General features: G+C 39.2%; 1 protein-coding gene across 9 annotated transcripts in view; it reads right to left on the bottom strand.

Moving 5' to 3' along the window:
* The window catches only part of LOC124136883 (multiple C2 and transmembrane domain-containing protein 1-like), a 198341-nt gene that overhangs the window by 60893 nt on the left and 117742 nt on the right, over positions 1–19706 (bottom strand). For all 9 annotated transcript variants that reach the window (XM_048402229.1, XM_048402225.1, XM_048402231.1 and 6 more), the window contains 3 exons: positions 18650–18755; positions 11765–11987; positions 8386–8491 (listed from right to left, as the gene is read on the bottom strand). In XM_048402229.1, coding sequence (XP_048258186.1) covers positions 8386–8491; positions 11765–11987; positions 18650–18755 — 435 coding nt within the window. The remainder of the gene's footprint in view (positions 1–8385; positions 8492–11764; positions 11988–18649; positions 18756–19706) is intronic.

The following is a 19706-nucleotide window of genomic DNA, read 5'->3' as shown; positions in this document are numbered from 1 at the left end:
CCCAGAACAGTATAAAATACAGAAAATCAGAGCTATAAAGCAGCCTCGAGCAATCAATCAGAGCAGTAATGAAGCAGCCTTGAGTGGTCAATCAGAGTATGAATGAAGCAGTCAATCAGAGCAGCATTGAAGCAGTTAATCAGAGCAGCATTGAAGCAGTCTAGAGCAGTCAATCAGAGCAGCATTGAAGCAGTCTAGAGCAGTCAATCAGAGCAGCATTGAAGCAGTCTAGAGCAGTCAATCAGAGCAGCATTGAAACAGTCTAGAGCAGTCAATCAGAGGAGCATTGAAGCAGTCTAGAGCAGTCAATCAGAGCAGCATTGAAGCAGCCTAGAGCAGTCAATCAGGGCAGCATTGAAGCAGCGAAGAGCAGTCAATCAGAGCAGCATTGAAGCAGTCTAGAGCAGTCAATCAGAGCAGCATTGAAGCAGCCTAGAGCAGTCAATCAGGGCAGCATTGAAGCAGCGAAGAGCAGTCAATCAGAGCAGCATTGAAGCAGTCTAGAGCAGTCAATCAGAGCAGCAAAGCAGTAGTCAAGAGCAGTCAATCAGAGCACAAGAGGTTGCTGATGACCAATTCTAACCCAGATATTCACACGAAGTAGAGAGCAATGATAAACAGAGAAAAGCATGATGAACATAGAATATGATAATGAACAGACCAAAAGCCATTATTAATGAATTAACAGAGCTGGGATGAATGGTAAGAAAAGGCAAAGTCAGGTGGTGCACAGTCCAGTGGATTATCTGTCTTTATGATATGATATCTGGTATCTGCTAATCTGTATGGTCATCTGATACCCACAATCCCTGCCTGACCTCCACACCCTTCACCGATGCCCCTGTCCCTCCCCATCCCACCCATCAGAAGACATACCGGACATGCCCACTAAAAGCACAAGTTAATTTTGTTGTTCCACAAGCCTAATTGCTAACGCAAGAACACATCCCATCACAGATCCTGTCCTTTCAATGTGCCAATTACAGCGTGTCCCCAGGAAAAGATGATCAACAAGAAACATTTCAGGACGAATCAATACTGAGGCCATAAAATACATACAAGTATTTGTCACAGAGTGACGAAATATCCCCCGCCTGTACACCATAGTACCAAATATGAAGACAATCCAGCGATTAGTTCCTGAGATATTGTGGCAACACTGTTTTCCAACTCCAAAAACAGATTTGCCTGCTGTGACCTTGAAAATGGGGTCAAGGTCACCAAATCTGACAGGTGTATGCGGTGTCTGTATATACACTATAGTTCCAAATATGAAGACAATCCAGCAATTAGTTCTTGAGATATCGCGGCAACACCGTTTTCTAACTCCAAAAGCAGATTTGCCTGCTGTGACCTTGACAATGGGGTCAAGGTCACCAAAACCGACTGGTGTCTGCGGTGTCTGTATATACACCATAGTTCCAAATATGAAGACAATCCAGTGTTTAGTTCTTGAGATATCGCGGCAACACCGTTTTCCAACTCCAAAAGCAGATTTGCCTGCTGTGACCTTTAAAATGGGATCAAGATCACCAAAACCGACTGGTGTCTGCGGAGTCTGTATATACACCATAGTTCCAAATATGAAGACAATCCAGTGTTTAGTTCTTGAGATATCGCGGCAACACCGTTTTCCAACTCTAAAAGCAGATTTGTCTGCTGTGACCTTGAAAATGGGATCAAGGTCACCAAAACCGACTGGTGTCTGCGGAGTCTGTATATACACCATAGTTCCAAATATGAAGACAATCCAGTGTTTAGTTCTTGAGATATCGCGGCAACAAACAGGTGGGACGTACGGACGTACGTACGGACGGTCGTGAATACTATATCCCCCGCTTCCCGCTTTCGCGCGGCGGGGGATAATAACAAAACATGTTTAATGGAATCATGTCATCAGAGTTTATGCTTGTCTGCATCCTGTCCATTACTGAAATAGGTCATGATATATAGGTCTTTCCATTTGGCCACATTTATTGAATATCATTTCATCATAACAAAATAACTATTATCTTCTGCTCTGTGTGTGTGAGTGTGAGTGTGTGTGTGTGTGTGTGTGTGTGACAAATCATTATTTTCAGATCATCAGCAGACACATCATGCCAATTCTTTGCAGTTGAGTCATACTATATATTAAAAAAACACTTTCAGCCCTTGGATACAATGCTTTAACATACAAAACTGTATTATTTTATAAAAATCTTTTGATGCATGGCTTAAACAAGTAATTAAATGAGCATGAAATTATTCACCAAGTTTATGAAGTAAGCTAAATTCTGTTCTTTCGTACGTTGTGAAACTGCATGCTGGGCACATGGGTCTGATCATGTAGATCACGTTGCCGTGGGGGTCTACCTGACAGTAATTAGCTGAAATGGTACTTGGCTTGTGAAGCACATCGCTGCGATTCTAACATATTTACCACAACAAGCTACAGGTGAAAGGGATAATACATCCCAATGCAGATTCAGATTCTACAATCTGTACAGGCTTTTTCAATAAACATGCATCATCACAAAGTCTATACTGTGTGTGTGGCACTTCTGTTCTTACAAAAGTGGGAAACTTGTGTTTTGCAAAAGGGTCTGATTATGTCGAAGATAAAAAGATGCCTGCGCTGTCTGTGGACAGTTCACCAACAGACATATGTTTGTTGTTTAACACAGCTCTCCACAATATTCCAGCCATATGACCGCAGCCTGTAAATAACCAAGTCTGGAACAGACATTCCAGTGATTGATATCGACAGTGATAGTGACTGACGATGACACACAATCAACCAAGTCACTGAGTCTGACCATTGCATCCATTTGGTCCCCCCTAATGACCAGGGTAGGTTGCTGGGAACCTATTCTAACCCGGATTCCTCACAGGTCCAACAGTCATGTAGATACATTGAGCCGCAACCATTAAACCTTGAATTACTAAAATGTTGAGATGAGGCCCTCCCACCCACTCCTCCCACTTCAATTCCCACAGCTCAATCAGACTCAAAGACAACTCCCATCACTCTAGCCGTGCCGCCTAAGAGAAGTGACCTTTTACAAAATTGAAAAGGGAAACTATTCATTTACTTTAAGTCTAAGATGTTTTGTTCTGTTAGAATGGGACTTTTTCCAAAACATGCCACAGCTCTGAGTAGTTTTTCCTAAAATGGCGGTTGATTATAAGGCAACAGAGGCTGTAGAAAACAAAATAATCCTTATGTTTTTTCTATAGAACAAGATATAAGGGAACACTGAAAGATAGTAGAAGAACATTACATGCTTTGTCTCGCAATACAAGACAAGACACAAACTGTATTTTCTCACCTTAACCATGAATGTGGGATTCTGATTGGCTGAGACAATTCTACCCCGCTAACATGTAAGATACATGTCTTGTTCCCTGCTTAAATTGCTGATCTGTGGGTATTACATTTGCATGATACCAAGTGCATTTTGTATCTCAAATTAATGATGTAAGCAGCCATTCTCTTGATATTTATGAAATGTTCTGAATGAAATAGATCAAGGAGGAATAACTTCAAGTTTGTTTTCTGTCGTCTGCTATTTTGCCTAACTGTGGTATTCATACAGATTTGGATTAAAAGCATGCACCCATAAGACATACCTGCAATATAATAAGGTGTGTGTTAAGATAAATTCACTGTCCAGCCTTCAGGCTCGGGCCGGGGAACATAAACTAGCATAGAGGGTACATCAACCCATGTCCCTCTCGAGACTTGTGGATAACTTATAATATTAGAGACAGGTAAGTCACTACATTGCCTCAAATCAGCATACAGGCAGGAAGTCACTATGTATCAGAATAAAAAAGTGTCAAAGTGAGTGAGTGAGTGAGTGAGTGAGTGAGTGAGTGAGTGAGTGTTTAACGTCACTCTCAACAGTATTTCAGTTACATCACAGAAAGTCGGCTTAATGAGGGGGAAAGAGATGCTGGTGTCAGACGTCTGCTACTCTGGTGAAACCCACGCACATGGGTAAGGAGCTGATCATTCTCCATTGAATTAAGTAGAGGTAGAATTAATCACATGTTCAATCACAGACAGATATCTGTGGCTGGCTCATCTGTAAAATGAGACAAAGATTGTGTTTGCCCTGAACACAAGTAAAACCAGGAGTTACAACACTACAACACATAGTTAGGCTAAATCACTGTAGCCGGTCATGAACCTAGGCCAAACAAACCAGTGACTGATAATATGAGCCCAATGTCAGTCAAAATCCATGTCACCCAAACTCACTCAGCCACACCTAATGGATAAACATCCTCGATGTCAACCACCTAGGCAGGAGAGACCTAGTAATGCAGCCTTTGTGACAGCCTGATACTAGTCACCTCAAGACTTATATATATAAATGACATAAAATACATATATGGAGTGCGTCCTCACAGATATATATTCATGTTATGAAACACACACGACACCAGCATGAGCTTCTAGTAATATGTCCTAAGTCCAAGGATATAAATAATAATAATAAAAATAATTGCTAAATGAGCAAATAGAAACAAATAATAAATAAAGAGACAAAATACTCCAACAACATCTGTGACATCCATATAGACATATACCAATATATATTCCTTAAGCAAATAGATTTCCAAACCAAACAAAATATGAATATTAACAGATCAAATGAAATGTTTTCAACTCAACCTGCAATACAGCATTTATACCCTCCATGAGGAAAACACACACTTAGAAAGCAGGTATCTTCCACCGGCTGCAGACGTCACAACGCGCATCAGGAAATATTTCTCCATGATGGCGAATGATGCAAGCTATTGTGACATCTGTGATTGTCATCTGGGATATCCAACTTTACAACTGACTGTTGGTACAGCCTGTGACAACTCACTCTCACACAGGACCAACTGATTGATGGGAAACATACACAATATGTCAAATGTTGGTGGTGCCAAGCTAAGCAGGATTCGGCATCTATCATTTACTGCATGGTAATAACACAAGATGTGATGATGTTGAAATGTTTTTGGTATATCTTAAGCAATGTGTGAAAGACATATTCATTCAAAATTGACATGGGATGTATATCATCTTCCTGTGATCTTAGTAATTATAGCACATTTATATCCATGTTGGAACCAGAGTGAGTGAGTGAGTTTGGTTTTACGCCGCTTTTAGCATTATTCCAGCAATATCACGGCGAGGGACACCAGAAATGGGCTTCACACATTGTACCCATGTCGGGATTCGAACCCGGGTCTTCGGCGTGACGAGCGAACGCTTTAACCACTAGGCTACCCGACCGCCCCGTTGGAACCAGAACTGAATACAGTAAATTACGTTTATAACAAACTTATAACGAACTGACGGATATAACAAACTGTTTCTTTGGTCCCAGGAATTTGCTGTTTATATGCTGTATACCTGCTTATAACGAACTACGGTTATAATGAACTAGAACTAGTGCTCCCATTGAGTTCGTTGTAACCGTAGTTTACTGTATATGCTTTTGGGATAAGTTGCTAATAAAACCTCACTGTAAATTTTGACCCATGAAGATTCGGGGTAGAATAGGTCTTCAGCAACCCATGCTTGCTGTGAAAGGCGACTATGCTTGTCGTGAGAGCCGACTGATGGGAGCAGGTGGTCAGACTCGATGACTTGGTTGATGCATGTCATCTTATCCCAATTGCACGGATTGATGCTCATGATGTCAATCACTGGATTGTCTGTTCCAAACTTGATTATTTACAGACCACCGCATATAGCTGGAATATTGCTGAGTGCGGCGTTAAACAACAAACAATCAATGTAAATTTAGAATATCCTTACATAATCTGAATGTCACTTTTTATTGAAGATCAGTAGAGTGCCATCACAGTGAGACGTTATGCAATAACAATGGAGATACTGAAAACGAATATCATTTACAGTGATAATAAATTTGAAATATTGACGATAGATGATATCAACTCATGAAATGTGAACGTAATAAAATCTGTTGCTATTTATTTGAAACATATGCTCAGCTTAAGAAATCAGTCAATGAAATACTCTGTATAAATGTATGGTCATGTGATCAAAAAACTAGTTTCAGTTGTATCATAGGCCATTTGGCCCAAAATGCTAAAACAACATGTCTGTCTGTCTCTCTGTCATGACTGTCTGTGTTAATAAACCATTATGAGAACTGACAGAATGCATGGTGGAATCTTGAACTGAACAAACTGGTTTCCTGGCAACGACTTTTGAAAAATGGAGTGAATGATGTATAAGTCTGCAGTCAGCAATATTCCAGCTTTATCCTGACGGTCTGTAAATAATCAAATCTGGACCTGGCAAACCAGTGACTGAAATTAGGAGCAATATCCCACGCTGTCACGATGGGATGACACACAGTTAACCAGGACAGACACCAAATCTGACACTCTGATCCCTTTTAGTCCCTACATAATGTATAAAAACAACTATTTTCCATGTGAAGTCTAAAATATCCAACATTAGCATAAAGGAAGCTGAGATGAGAGGACACAAGGTATGATAAGGGCACTTCCTGGATGTCGGAATGCACATAATAGGAAATGAGGAAGACTTTCACACACCTATGAATGTTGACATGTTTTCATGCCGATGAGAATTAGATTTTGTTTATTTCAACAAATACATGTTGGGATATACAACACTAAACTCATTGAGAAGGCCAAACTGTTGGGACGTACAACACTTAACTCATTGAGAAGGCCAAACTGTTGGAACGTACAACACTAAACTCATTGAGAAGGCCAAACTGTTGGAACGTACATCACTTAACAAATTGAGAAGGCCAAACTGTTGGGCCGTACAACACTTAACTCATTGAGAAGGCCAAACTGTGGGGATGTACAACACTTAACTCATTGAGAAGGCCAAACTGTTGGGATGTACAACACTTAACTCATTGAGAAGGCCAAACTGTGGGGATGTACAACACTTAACTCATTGAGAAGGCCAAACTGTGTCAAACAGGCTGTTTTAGAGGTTTTCAGGAAGTTTTTTTATGTAATACTTGAGCAGGAGCCAGTCTTTGAAACAAGCTAACATTCTTAGATGTAGATAAAAACCATGTCTGTATCAGGTAACCATGTGAAAGTGTGTCATATCTCAGTGGGTAGTACTATAAACCAGCATTAGTCTGGTCAAGTACAAGCAGCCACACACATGCATGCACATCGCTATGGAAGTGTGATAACCTTGAACCCAATTTCACCTCACATAACATAGGGGAATTATTCAGTCACTTGTTTACATAGCAGGGACATTATGCAATACTATGACTGGACACTCTTTACTAACATCCTCGTTGTATCAGACAATACAGCCGTGTTGAATATAAACAGTTTGAACAGCTGCACCTGATGCTTATAGTGTCAGGATGAGTTATGGTACTTACTGAGAATCATGTCTTCAACATTATCATTATACAATGTACATTTATATACCGCACTTATCCAGGTACGAGTAGCTCCTCAAATGCGGCCTTTTTGTTCCCGGACCATTGGATGCATGTGATGTGGCTGCAAGTATATCCTGGGGCAAGCATGTATGGCCATACACCATTTACCAGCTTACTAACAGAACAGCTAAATATAGTTGAACTCGCAGTAAACTCAGCCTGATTCACTAATTTTCCAGATGAACAAATGAAGTGTAAAGAATAATGATCCTTTGTATGCATGAAACATATCTGAAAGTGCTCGAGAGGTGGGGGGTCCCAACTAATGAAGTTCCACTGCACAAATAATTCCAAGGGATGTCATGATATATGAAATTGTTGTTCACATGAACCATAATTCATATTACCATGTGTTTGATTATATAACAAAACAATCACAACAATAGACCCTTTGGGATTGTTATAACCAATATTGCACAAAATAAGACTGAGATTTGTTATAACATATATTTCACAATATTAGATATTTAGGTTTGTTATAACCAATATTCCACCATCTTAGATCTTGGTATTGGTTATAACCAATATCTTATCATATTAGACTTAGGAAATGATCATAACCAATATTCGTCTTTGTAATTGGTCATAAATAATATTCCACCATTTTTGACTTTGGTATTGGTTATAACCAATATCTTACCAAACTAGACTTAAGAATTAGTCATAACCAATATTCCACCATATTACACTTACTAATTGGTCATAAATAATACCCCACCATATTAGACCTTGTGATTGGTCAAGACAAATAACTCACCATATTAGACCTTGGAATTGGTCACAGCCAAAATGTCCAAATATTTCCTAATATTTGACCTTAGGTGTTGGCCAAAACCCATGACTGTGGGTGGGATTCAATAGAACCTAAAAACTAAATATTCAACAGTATTAAACTTCATTATGTCCGGCACTGACTTACCACTTCCTTGTCCTCCTGGGTTTTTGGGATCAAGGTACAGTTGAGGACGAGGTACCCCATGTACTCTGTCTTGTGGTCCGACAGCTTCAGTCGCAGCTCAGTACATCTGTAGGCACAGAGAAAATGTCATAAGAAAACAGAAAAAAATCAGATCCAGACCGAAACTTTAATAGTAAAGTTGTAAAATCTAAAATCATCCAAAGGCTAATACCCCACTGGAAAGGAAAATACTCTAGTTGAAAGGCACGTACCCCATCGGAAAGGCACATACCCCATTGGAAAGGCACATACCCCATTGGAATAAAAAATACCCCATTTGCAAGGAAAATACCCCACTGGCAAAGAAAATACCCCATTTGCAAGGAAAATACCCCATTGGCAAGGAAAATACCCCATTTGCAAGGAAAATACCCCATTGGCAAGGAAAATACCCTACTGGCAAGGAAAATACCCTACTTGCAAGGAAAATACCCCAATTGCAAGGACAATACCCTACTGGCAAGGAAAATATCCCACTGGAAAGGCAAATACCCCATTGGCAAGGCAAATACCCCATTGGCAAGGCAAATACCCAACTGGAAAGGCAAATACCCCACTGGAAAGGCAAATACCCCATTGGCAAGGCAAATACCCAACTGGAAAGGAAAATACCCCACTGGAAAGGAAAATACCCCATTGGAATGGAAAGCACCCCACTGGAAAGCCAATACCCCATTGGAACCAAGGTGATGAATCCACTTACTGACAATCATTACATGAGGCATGAAACACAGTTTATAAACAAACATACAGGTAATCTCACTGAAACACTGGATAATACTTGAATATCACACTAGACCAAGTAGCACACAATGCTCTTCATGGTACTTATTAATGTCCCATTTGTTATACAATGACATTCCAAATGGTTATCATTCAGAGGGATGAGTACCCAGGTGGTAAATTTGGATTCGTTCCAGCCCTACCCCTAATACTTTACAGAGTCATAGCAACCTTATCCCATGACAGTCTCGGGAAGATGTGTTTGCCTACAACTAAAGCGTCAAATAGCGTGAATGTAGACTTTGAAACAGGTGCCAAAATTGATGAACTATACACTAATGAAGCAAACTAAGTTGGCACCCCATGAAAAGGTAAACAGACATCTGCCAAACAAGGCTCAAGATGGCTCTGAGAGACTCAAACATGATTAAAGGTGGTAATGTATGGAAACCTGACTTCTTTTCATCTCTGTGGACACCTTGATCAGTGTGAATATTTATCACTGATTCTGAGTGTGTCTGCAAATTACCTCCAATCACCTCACAATAATGTGATTAAATCTCCACTACCTTTCTAACTTACTCAGCCTAAATTACACTACCATATTCTGGGGTAAGTTGCAAAAATAATTTACTATTCTTCATGTCAGATGGTTTCACAGCAGACGTAAGGGTCATGGCATCACTAAGTTCGGTTTCAATCGTTTACTCACTCTGCACTCTCATGTAGTCTTCGTGTTGGGGGCACGGGTGGCCCAATAGTCAAAAGGGTGGCAATATGCTGGGCAGAGTTGAATCCCTTGGAGATGCCAGAAACCTATGACACTGGGGTCGAATCCTGGTTCGCCCCGATTGTTTCTAGGTTTGTCAGCACCATACCCATGTTCATGGGTTTCACAGAAGGAATAAATGTCTGAGACCTGCATCACTTCAGGCTCTCCTCCCACATTAAGCTGACATGCTGTTTTATAATTGTAATACTGTTCAAAGCATCCTTAAAACCCAACTCACTCACTCACTCCCTGATTGTCTAAAATTGACAGCTTCTACATTTTAGCAAGATTTTGGTATCACTTAACATATGTATTATCAAATGAGTCAAAACACAATTTGTCACACACTTCATTAAGACTGTATATACATCAGTGCCAGAAAGAAGCGCACAAAAACATGCACATCTCCCATTGTGTGTATGAATGTGTAGAATTCAACAATATCAATTTCAAAGCATGTCATCAAACATGGCTTCACAAAATATGTGTGAACTAGAACCCAGTTTTACTCTGAGCAGCAGCCCATGCACTGTCTACTGGGCCAATGACAGCCTTAAAAGTTCTTTTCTCTTGAGACTAGTTCAGGGGATTAGTGGAAACCTTACTTAACTAAGTTCACAGAGTTAGTAGCGAGATCCGCTTGAATGAGACAAAAATGTTTCTTTGGTTTACATTTTCTGGGTTTTTTTCATATTCAATTTCAATTTGTAGCAAAATTGTATCATTGAACTGGTTCAGAATTATTCCTCAAATGCTATTAGTCAACGTGGACTACCATCATTGGATTTTTAAGAGCGGTCGCTTGTCATGCCGAAGACCCGGGTTCGATTCCCCATATGGGTACAATGTGTGAAGCCCATTTCTGGTGTCCCCCACCATGATATTGCTGGAATATTGCTGGAATATTGCTAAAAGGGGTGTAAAACCATACTCACTCACCCCCCAGCACAATTTGTTAGTATCATGCAAGCAGAGTCGCATGAATGTTGACGTCTGCCATGTAACACTTGTCTAACTAGTAGCTAGTATTATCTGCTGATATGGAGGCCACACTGACTTCCAACGTGACATATTGACCCTCATCTCCCACAGTTGGATGCCTCACCTCGTCTGCCTGATCAGTTTCCTTGATCACCCATGACTTACAGCCCACGAATGTTAACTGCCCTAACTACATCATTAGTGCAGAGAGTGCACGTACGTCTGTGACAACAGCAGGACACTGTGACAGCCATGATGCACAACACAGTCTTGGTCAATGGAGGATTGCAAGGAGACCAGAAGGACATCCGTAGGCTGTAGTATACATACAGTACATAATGGCATTAATGTCAGCACCAGTGTCTGTGCCTCGCATTAATAAAGTGATGCATTACTCTCTAGACATTCAAATGAAATGCTATCACCCCACACCGTATCATGGAATTCTACAGTCTTAGCGTTGTCATTTGCTGGTTAGGTATAATGTTCAAAGGTAGGGCTATTCACATTAATTACACATTTTAGTTGAGTTGGTACAAGAGTGAGTGAGTGAGTTTGGTTTTACGCCACTTTTAGCAATATTCCAGCAATATCACGGCAGGGGACACCAGAAATAGGCTTCACACATTGTACCCATGTTGGGAATCGAACCCAGGTCTTCGACGTGACGAGCGAAGGCTTTAACCACTAGGCTACCCGACCGCTGAGTTGGTACAAGAACACTGTATGTTCCTCAAGATTGATGTATGCAGCTTGAAAGTTGTTCTTCCAAGAGACCTAATTTGCATATCTATCAAATCAGGGTACCAATTTATCAGATTGGTTTACAGAATGGATAACACGAACCTTGTATGACAAACTTACTTGTTGAGTTCCAGCATTGTCAGCTCTATTTCTGTGCCACCCATGGGGTCGTCATGCATGCCTCGATCATAGTCAAACACCTTGATCTGCACAGGTTTGTAAATGTCTTCAATTGCAACAGAAAAACTCTCATCCCATTTTGGGTTAAGATTCTTAAAGACAGTCCGACTTTTGAACACTTGTTTTCCCCCGACCTTGAACTTGACATATGGGTCACTTGTACCTGCAAGACAGAAATACACTTCAGCATACAATCTGGGTGACAGGGCCAATAGGTAAGGTGCTCGCTCATCATGAACTGGTTCAGAGTTCAGTGTATGCTGTCTTCTTGTTGGTCCAAGTCATTCAGCGCAACGCTATACAAACAAGAGTCATCAGAAGATGACAAATCCCCCCGGCCCCTACAAATTCGAAAGAATAAATTATCTCCCTGTTAAGTCCACTTGATGAAGAATTTCTATCTGATCTGTTTGTCAGTATACAAGATTAGTTATTGAGCTATCAAAACAATACCATGGAATTGGGATTCGGAACTTTATATTTCTATGTCAGGTACACACCAACATGAGCAGTCAAAGTCAAACTTGTTGCCAGGGAAATGGAAAAAAATATAAATTCTAACAATCCCTAAATAGCAAAAGGCACCAGCTGACAAACTTTTCATATGTATGCATAGTTTCAAGGAAGAATACCTATTAGTTTTAAAGATGTAGTCAAAGTGGAGTCTATGTCCAACTTCTTTCCATAAAAATTATAAAAAATAAAAATTCGATAAATCCCAAAATATCAAAAGGCACCACTTCAGTATGTGACTGATAGATTTGCCAAGTTTCGTTCAAATACACAATAACAATATAGCATCAGAATAGGACATATCTGGCAACAAAACCAAAGTACAGTACTGTTCAAATAGATGTTCCCTCAGTAATGATTGGAGTACAAGAGTAGGACATTTGGTTTACTTGTCAAACAAAAATCTTTTCTGATAGCGCCATGAATTTCCTGCCCTGGTCAGGACCAATGGGGTGTTTATTTTGAACAGTAGTGTACTTGATTTATTGGAATAACTCTACTTTGCATGACATATAACATACATGTTTTAATGTAATAAGCATGTGCTTGAAATACTGACTTATAGTATGTGTTACTTTAGTATTTTAGTGACATTGACGTCATGGGTAAGTAACCTGCAATACATTCATTTATTTTCATTATTTTAGACAACTTTGATGAATGTTGGCACAGACATTGCGAAATCAATATTTTACCATGTCTATCTTTCTCAAATATAGATCAATTTCAAGAAATCAATAAGAAACCATAGAACTAAATTGTATAAAACTTAATGAGAACTGCCTTTTTTAAATCAGTGCCGAATGAGGATCTTTTTATCATCTGAGCAGAAAGAAATTTATAAATGAAGCAAAGAGATGACATAAACTTACACAAAATCAATACGTGGACCTTGACTGACTGGAATCACTCAACCAAAATAAGAACTCTGTTCATTCTGAAATGAATGATTGCTTCCCAAACTGGCATTGAAGAAGCTTAACCTACTTGGGTATCAGGTCAATAATCTATTTACAGGTCAGCTAATCAAGAAATAGCTTGAACAAATCTTGAAGCCCTTAACGACCCGATGGTTCCTCCAGGTGGCAATTGTACACAGTCCTCGCGAAGCTGATTGGATAGATGTCCACATGCTCAAGAGGATCAGATATCAATATAGACCGGACCTACCAACTCATGTCATTAGTAACAGTCACAGCACCAACATGTCTTTAGGACAGTGTGTGTGTGTGTGTGTGTGTGTGTGTTTTTGTGTGTGTGTTTTTGTGTGTGTGTGTGTTTGTGTGTGTGTGTGTGTGTGTGTGTGTGTGTGTGTGTGTGTGTGTGTGTTTTTGTGTGTGTGTGTGTGTGTGTGTGTGTGTGTGTGTTTTTGTGTGTGTGTGTGTGTGTGTGTTTTTGTGTGTGTGTGGCTGTGTGTGTGTTTCTGCCTGTGTGTGTGTCTGCCTGTGTGTGTGGCTGTGTGTGTCTGCCTCTGTGTGTGTGTTTCTTTGTGTATGTGTGCATGTGTCTGCCTCTGTGTGTGTGTGTCTCTGTGTGTCTCTGCCTGGGTGTGTGTGGCTGTGTGTCTGCCTCTGTGTGTCTCTCTGAGTGTGTCTGCCTGTGTGTGTGGCTGTGTGTATGTGTGTGTCTGCCTGTGTGTGTGTCTCTGTGTGTGTGTGTGTCTGCCTTTGTGTGTCTGTGCCTCTGTGTGTGTCTGCCTGTGTGTGTGGCTGTGTGTGTGTGCCTGTGTGCATGTGTGTGTCTGCCTGTGTGTGTGTGCCTCTGTGTTTGTCTACCTGTGTGTGTGTGGCTGTGTGTGTCTGCCTCTGTGTGTGTGTCTGTGTGTATGTGTGTGTCTGCCTCTGTGTGTCTGCCTGCGTGTGTGGCTGAGTGTGTCTGCCTCTCTGTGTGTGTCTGTGTGGCTGTGTGTGTGTGTCTGCCTGTGTGTGTGTGAGTGGTTTCATAGTGTTAGCCCACTGAGATACCATAGCACAGTTTATGATGAAGACCCTACTACGACACAGTATACCACTATTGACCACTAAATTAACTACACTAGATTGACTTAATTGCCTAGAGTCACCATTTAATCACCAACTAGAGCCACCACGTAGTTACCAACTTAGGCCACAACATAGTTGTAGACTATTATGGAAACAAAGTATAACATTTACCAATGAACAAGCTACAATCAAGGCTTTTCTAAACTGTAAGTCTACTAAACCTAGTTGGATTACACTGCACATCATTTTGGGCTTTCCTCCCACATAGCTTGCATGCTGTGTTAAGGTGAAACAAGGTGTTATACCCAACCCACTACTGACATTACTTTAGAGGAAATATGGTATGTTCACAAGTGAAAAAATCCACTTGAAGGTGACTTGAAAACAATAACCTGTACACCACAAGGCCCTCACAGATACATATCAGATGACTTTGATCAGAAGCTAATCTTAAATTTTTTTCAAATTTCAATCCTATATCATATGTTAAATGTCAGTATCTTCAAGGCTATGTCTAATTGAAGAACTCTCTGAGATTTTGAGAACACTATTATTGAAGCAAATAATTCTGATTCACTGACTCCCAATAGATTCAAATTACCAATTCCATCGAAATCATCTGTGTGGACATGTTCAATACAAATTCGTACAATAACTTAAAAGCTGATAACAAAATAATATTGGGGTTTTAAATATAATTGAAATGTGTACATGAATTCCTGGAGGTAACCTGACATCATGATGTCACTGCTTTTAACTTAAAAAACTTTAAAAAACCCATTAGATGAAAATATCAAATGTTCAATAAAAGCTATAATTACTCTACTAAACGCAGAGTCCATTTTACAATTCCGACTATATCAGGAGCTGATGTTTCTGTATCACTATCAAATTGTGTTGATACCAGGCGTTCGCAAAAATGTAAGCATATCCTGCCCCACCGACCACACTCATCACAAATACATGCAAAGGCAAGTAAAGTGTCCACTTGAAAAAACAAGGGAACATATGGTTCAAGTCAAAACTGGGAATTGCATCAGACATCATTGTCATTGATCTGTCAAATTTGAAAATGTCCTCCACATGTCTACCATAAAACTGGTTGAAAGCTTTACTGAGGCCTTGAATGTTGTAACCTTGATCAAACAATTTTATGTAAGAGTTGGATGACGCTTAGGAAATCTTTGTAGAAAGAACATGCTCGATCGTTCCTCAAAAGTTGTGAAATGTAAACACCAAAGGCTGGAGCTTCTGACATATTGTTCGACATAAAGGGAAAATCGACTATTGGAAAGTTGAAGTCATCTCTCCTGTCATGCAAGCCTTGTGGAGATTGTTTTGGCACGTTAAATCTTTACACAAACATCTAAATATGAAACAGATGAGATGGATTCACAGGTCTCTTTTATTTCTAGATCAGATGGGTAAACCAGTAGAAGGGAATTGGCTATTTAATTATTATTGACCAATATAAGATCATTGATATACCTGAAGCTTAAGTTAAATTTGGCCAATTCCCTTGTTTTGAAGTTGCCAATGCGGGCAGAAATTGATATAACACTTCCATTATTATACCACCGGGGTGCATCATGTCCACCTCCAGGGTTGAAAATCCATATCTCCCTTGAAGAGGGCACAAACCTATACATGTCTCTTCCTGCCTACAACCCAAGTTTTGTAAGCTTGCTGATCAAATCTTTAGAGAGGCTCCATTTTCAAAGAAATCCACTTGGCAGGCACAGAATCCATAAAGCCTTGGCTGGAAGCTATTAAAGTTTTATTCTAACAAAAATTCTAAACCTTTCCTCAGCTCTCCACTAAAACTGTTCTAAGCTTGTACCCTGCAACAAGACGTCTCAAAGGGGAGATTGATTGGAAGGACACATTACTCCATAAAATGGCAGTAAATGTCATACTCCTCAACAGACTGAAATGAATATAAACTTCCCATCACTCAAGATTAGAGAGTTGTTCACTGTAAGGAACCAAGTTCCACTTCATATAGTCCGAATCTGGAACTGCAATGACTAGTCTAAACCTTCAAGTGCATATAGACTCTTAGTGGTAGCTAATGCAATTTGTATATTATTGAGTTGCCTTTGCAAGTGTTTGTGATATGGGTGCCACTTGGGGAGAGGAAGGAGAGAGAGGAGGATATGCTCACCTGGTGTCATCACTTTTTGAGAGTGATTCATACACACATCTCATGATATAGTCGGAATCATACAATGAGCTGTTTTGGGCAGAGATTTCTTATGAATATGGAAAGGAATATGGAAAGGATTTTGTCACTTTTATTTATTGATATAAAGTACATAATTATGAACTGATGATCGCAACTCAAACTACAAATGTTGGCCATGTAGATCCTAGAATGATTTGTTCCTTCAAGAAAAAAATCATGATTCTAAGGCCGATCATAGCTTTAGGACCAACCATTCAATATCTTGGGGAGGAAGAGAGCAGACATCAGATTTTTTAGATCTAATATTCATTCAGTCAAAGCTGTAAAATACATGTACACACTTTTTCTCTGAAGGCAGAAGCCAAATAATATTTTTTAACCACAATACATAATTATTCATGATATCTATCATGTCGAGTGAACCATTTTGTTGTTCTGTAAACCTACAGCCATCTTTGCCTCTTGTATTGTAGGTGCTATCTCAAAGTATCCTTATGAAAGGCGCTACTTTATAGTGAAACCTGTCGAGAGGTTTTACATTTGAATGGTAAGACCTGCTTGGAGGTTTCACAGTTGGCTTGTTAAAGCAGCCTTTTAACATGTATCCAATGTTGATTTTGACTGGTTAAAAATTCAATCTTACATGTGATGACTTCATTTGTCAGCATGTTGCACATGGTCTCTCTCACGCCAGCAGTCATTGAATTCGTTTTATACAGTGACCACTGTATTGTTCACTAGGTTTCCCAATGTTTTTTTATTCATTCTGGTATTTCTTGCATTAAGACGGTTTGCACATCAGTTAAAACACTCCTTGGTTTGGGCTGAAAATAGAAATCCTTGACCTTGGGCTTCCCCCTCACTTGAGGTTTTACACTTTTCAATCAACCCCGAGGAGGAGTGCTCCAACTATACCATGAAACTCTGAGGACAAATTACTTCCAGCATTTCCAAGCCCTTCCCCCCACCTCCATATATTTATTTTATGATTTGTGCCTTAATATTGTTGGGGAGCATTCAGAACATAATGCAGTCTCACAGCCTGCTGATTTGCTGATTTTCAGCTTGGAAACTTGATATGAGCTTGTTCTCTTCTCCTTTTCTTATGCTTGTCAAGAAAATCATTAAAAACTTATTGGGCAGGTCAATCGAAGATTAACAGCATGAGCAGTTACTGGTGATGCATGTAATCATGATTAGCACATTTCAGGATGAGAAGTGGTGTTCAGCCCAACTCACTCTCTCACTTAAGCCCCTCATGGTTCACCGATGTAAGAGATAATGTTCTCCAACTGTAGAATTACCTCGCAAACTGCTCAATTCTTAAGGTCACCTGAAGATCATTTGAAAGGTTTGGGTTTAAGGAGTTGCCTGAACATGTTATATCAGAGCTACTTTACTGAAAAACATTAAGTTGTCACTCACAGTCAACCATACCAATATTTATCATAATTGTTTTGTAATTCTCCATGAATAATATATTATTAATCATATTCCTTAAATCTTACATCATATTCTATATATTCTATGAATCTGATATTATATTCTATATATTCCATGAATCTTATATTATATTCATCATATTCCATGAATCTTGCGTTATATTCATTATATTTCATGAATCTTATATTATATTCATCATATTCCATTAATCTTATATCATATTCTATATATTCCATGAATCTTATACTATATTCATCATATTCCATGAATCTTATGTTATATTCATCATTTTTCATGAATCTTATGTTATATTCATTATATTTCATGAATCTTATATTATATTCATCATATTCCATTATTCTTATATCATATTCTATATATTCCATGAATCTTATACTATATTCATCATATTCCATGAATCTTATGTTATATTCATTATATTTCATGAATCTTATATTACATTAATCATATTCCATTAATCGTATATAATATTCATTATATTCCATGAATCTTATGTTATAGTCATCATATTCCATGAATCTTATATTTATCCTTTCTTAGATGAATCTTATATCATTTATCACATACTATATATCATATTCATCACATTCCATGAATCTCATATTATATATGTTATTCCATGAAGGTAATACTGTTGATAAACACTGTAGGACAAGTACAATCAGTTGGATGGCGACTCACCACAACTGTCCCTGATGACGAGATCCCGTCCCTCCACCAGCTGTACTTCTAACATGAAGAAAGGATGTTCCATGAACACATTATGACGCTGACGTGCTGTTGGCTCCTGAAAACAGAACAGCAATGATACATTGCAGGAATTCAAAATACTTAAACTTAAATAATTGTTGACACCCAGTGTCACTGCAGCTTCTACTGCACACATTTTGTGTGAAAAGCTGGATGGCCTGGGATTATTAATTACAGTGAATGTGACTTCATGACCTGGCGCTGCATCTAAACCCCCCATGGTTGACATAAGAGAACACCAGAATAATCACAATCATAAAAGCACTACAAAAGATATGTAATATCTGCTATCTGAAATGTACACATGCAATATACTTCCAGTTCAATAGGAAACCGGGTGATAAAGTCGTCTTAGGTGCCTGATTCGCTGTGAAGAGTTGTGTCCCTTGGGCACAGCAGACACCAGTGATTGTTGGTTCAAATCCCGGGTCAATCCAATTATGTTTCTGGGATTTTCAATCCCATACCCGTGCCTATGGCTTTTACAAAGCGTTTAATGTCTGAGACCTGCATCACTTCAGGCTTTCATCTTACACCAAGCTGACACGCTGTGATGTAACTGGAACACTGTTCAAATTGTGAATGCAAATTATTACATCTGACATAAAATTTTAACATCTAAATTATTTGATTTTAATTAAAGAACAAAAACCTTCCATTTTCATATTTCAAAGCACGACCCTGTGGGGACCAGGGTCAGAATTGGTCCCAAACACTCTAGCATTTTTCGTAACAGGCAACACAATTGCATCAATGGATTGCATGTCAATGTACCCCAACAGCGAGGAATGTTGCTCATAATATCAACCACTGGTTTGTAGTGGTTTTCTGATTAATTTGACCTAAACAAAGAATGATTGGAAGCTACAAATGACCAAGCAACCGAACGCAAATTTCAACAACGGAACACAAAAATTTTGCCGTCTCAACCCTGAGATAGGTTTGTTTCCTGAAAAGGTTTATCCACTACTTACTTCTTAGTACTTAG

The sequence above is a fragment of the Haliotis rufescens genome, unplaced genomic scaffold (genome assembly GCF_023055435.1).
Source record: "Haliotis rufescens isolate VD_foot unplaced genomic scaffold, xgHalRufe1.0.p SCAF_1, whole genome shotgun sequence".
In the NCBI taxonomy this organism is placed as follows: domain Eukaryota; kingdom Metazoa; phylum Mollusca; class Gastropoda; order Lepetellida; family Haliotidae; genus Haliotis; species Haliotis rufescens.
Note: the sequence above shows the minus strand (reverse complement) of the source record. Positions and strands in the feature narration are given on the sequence as shown.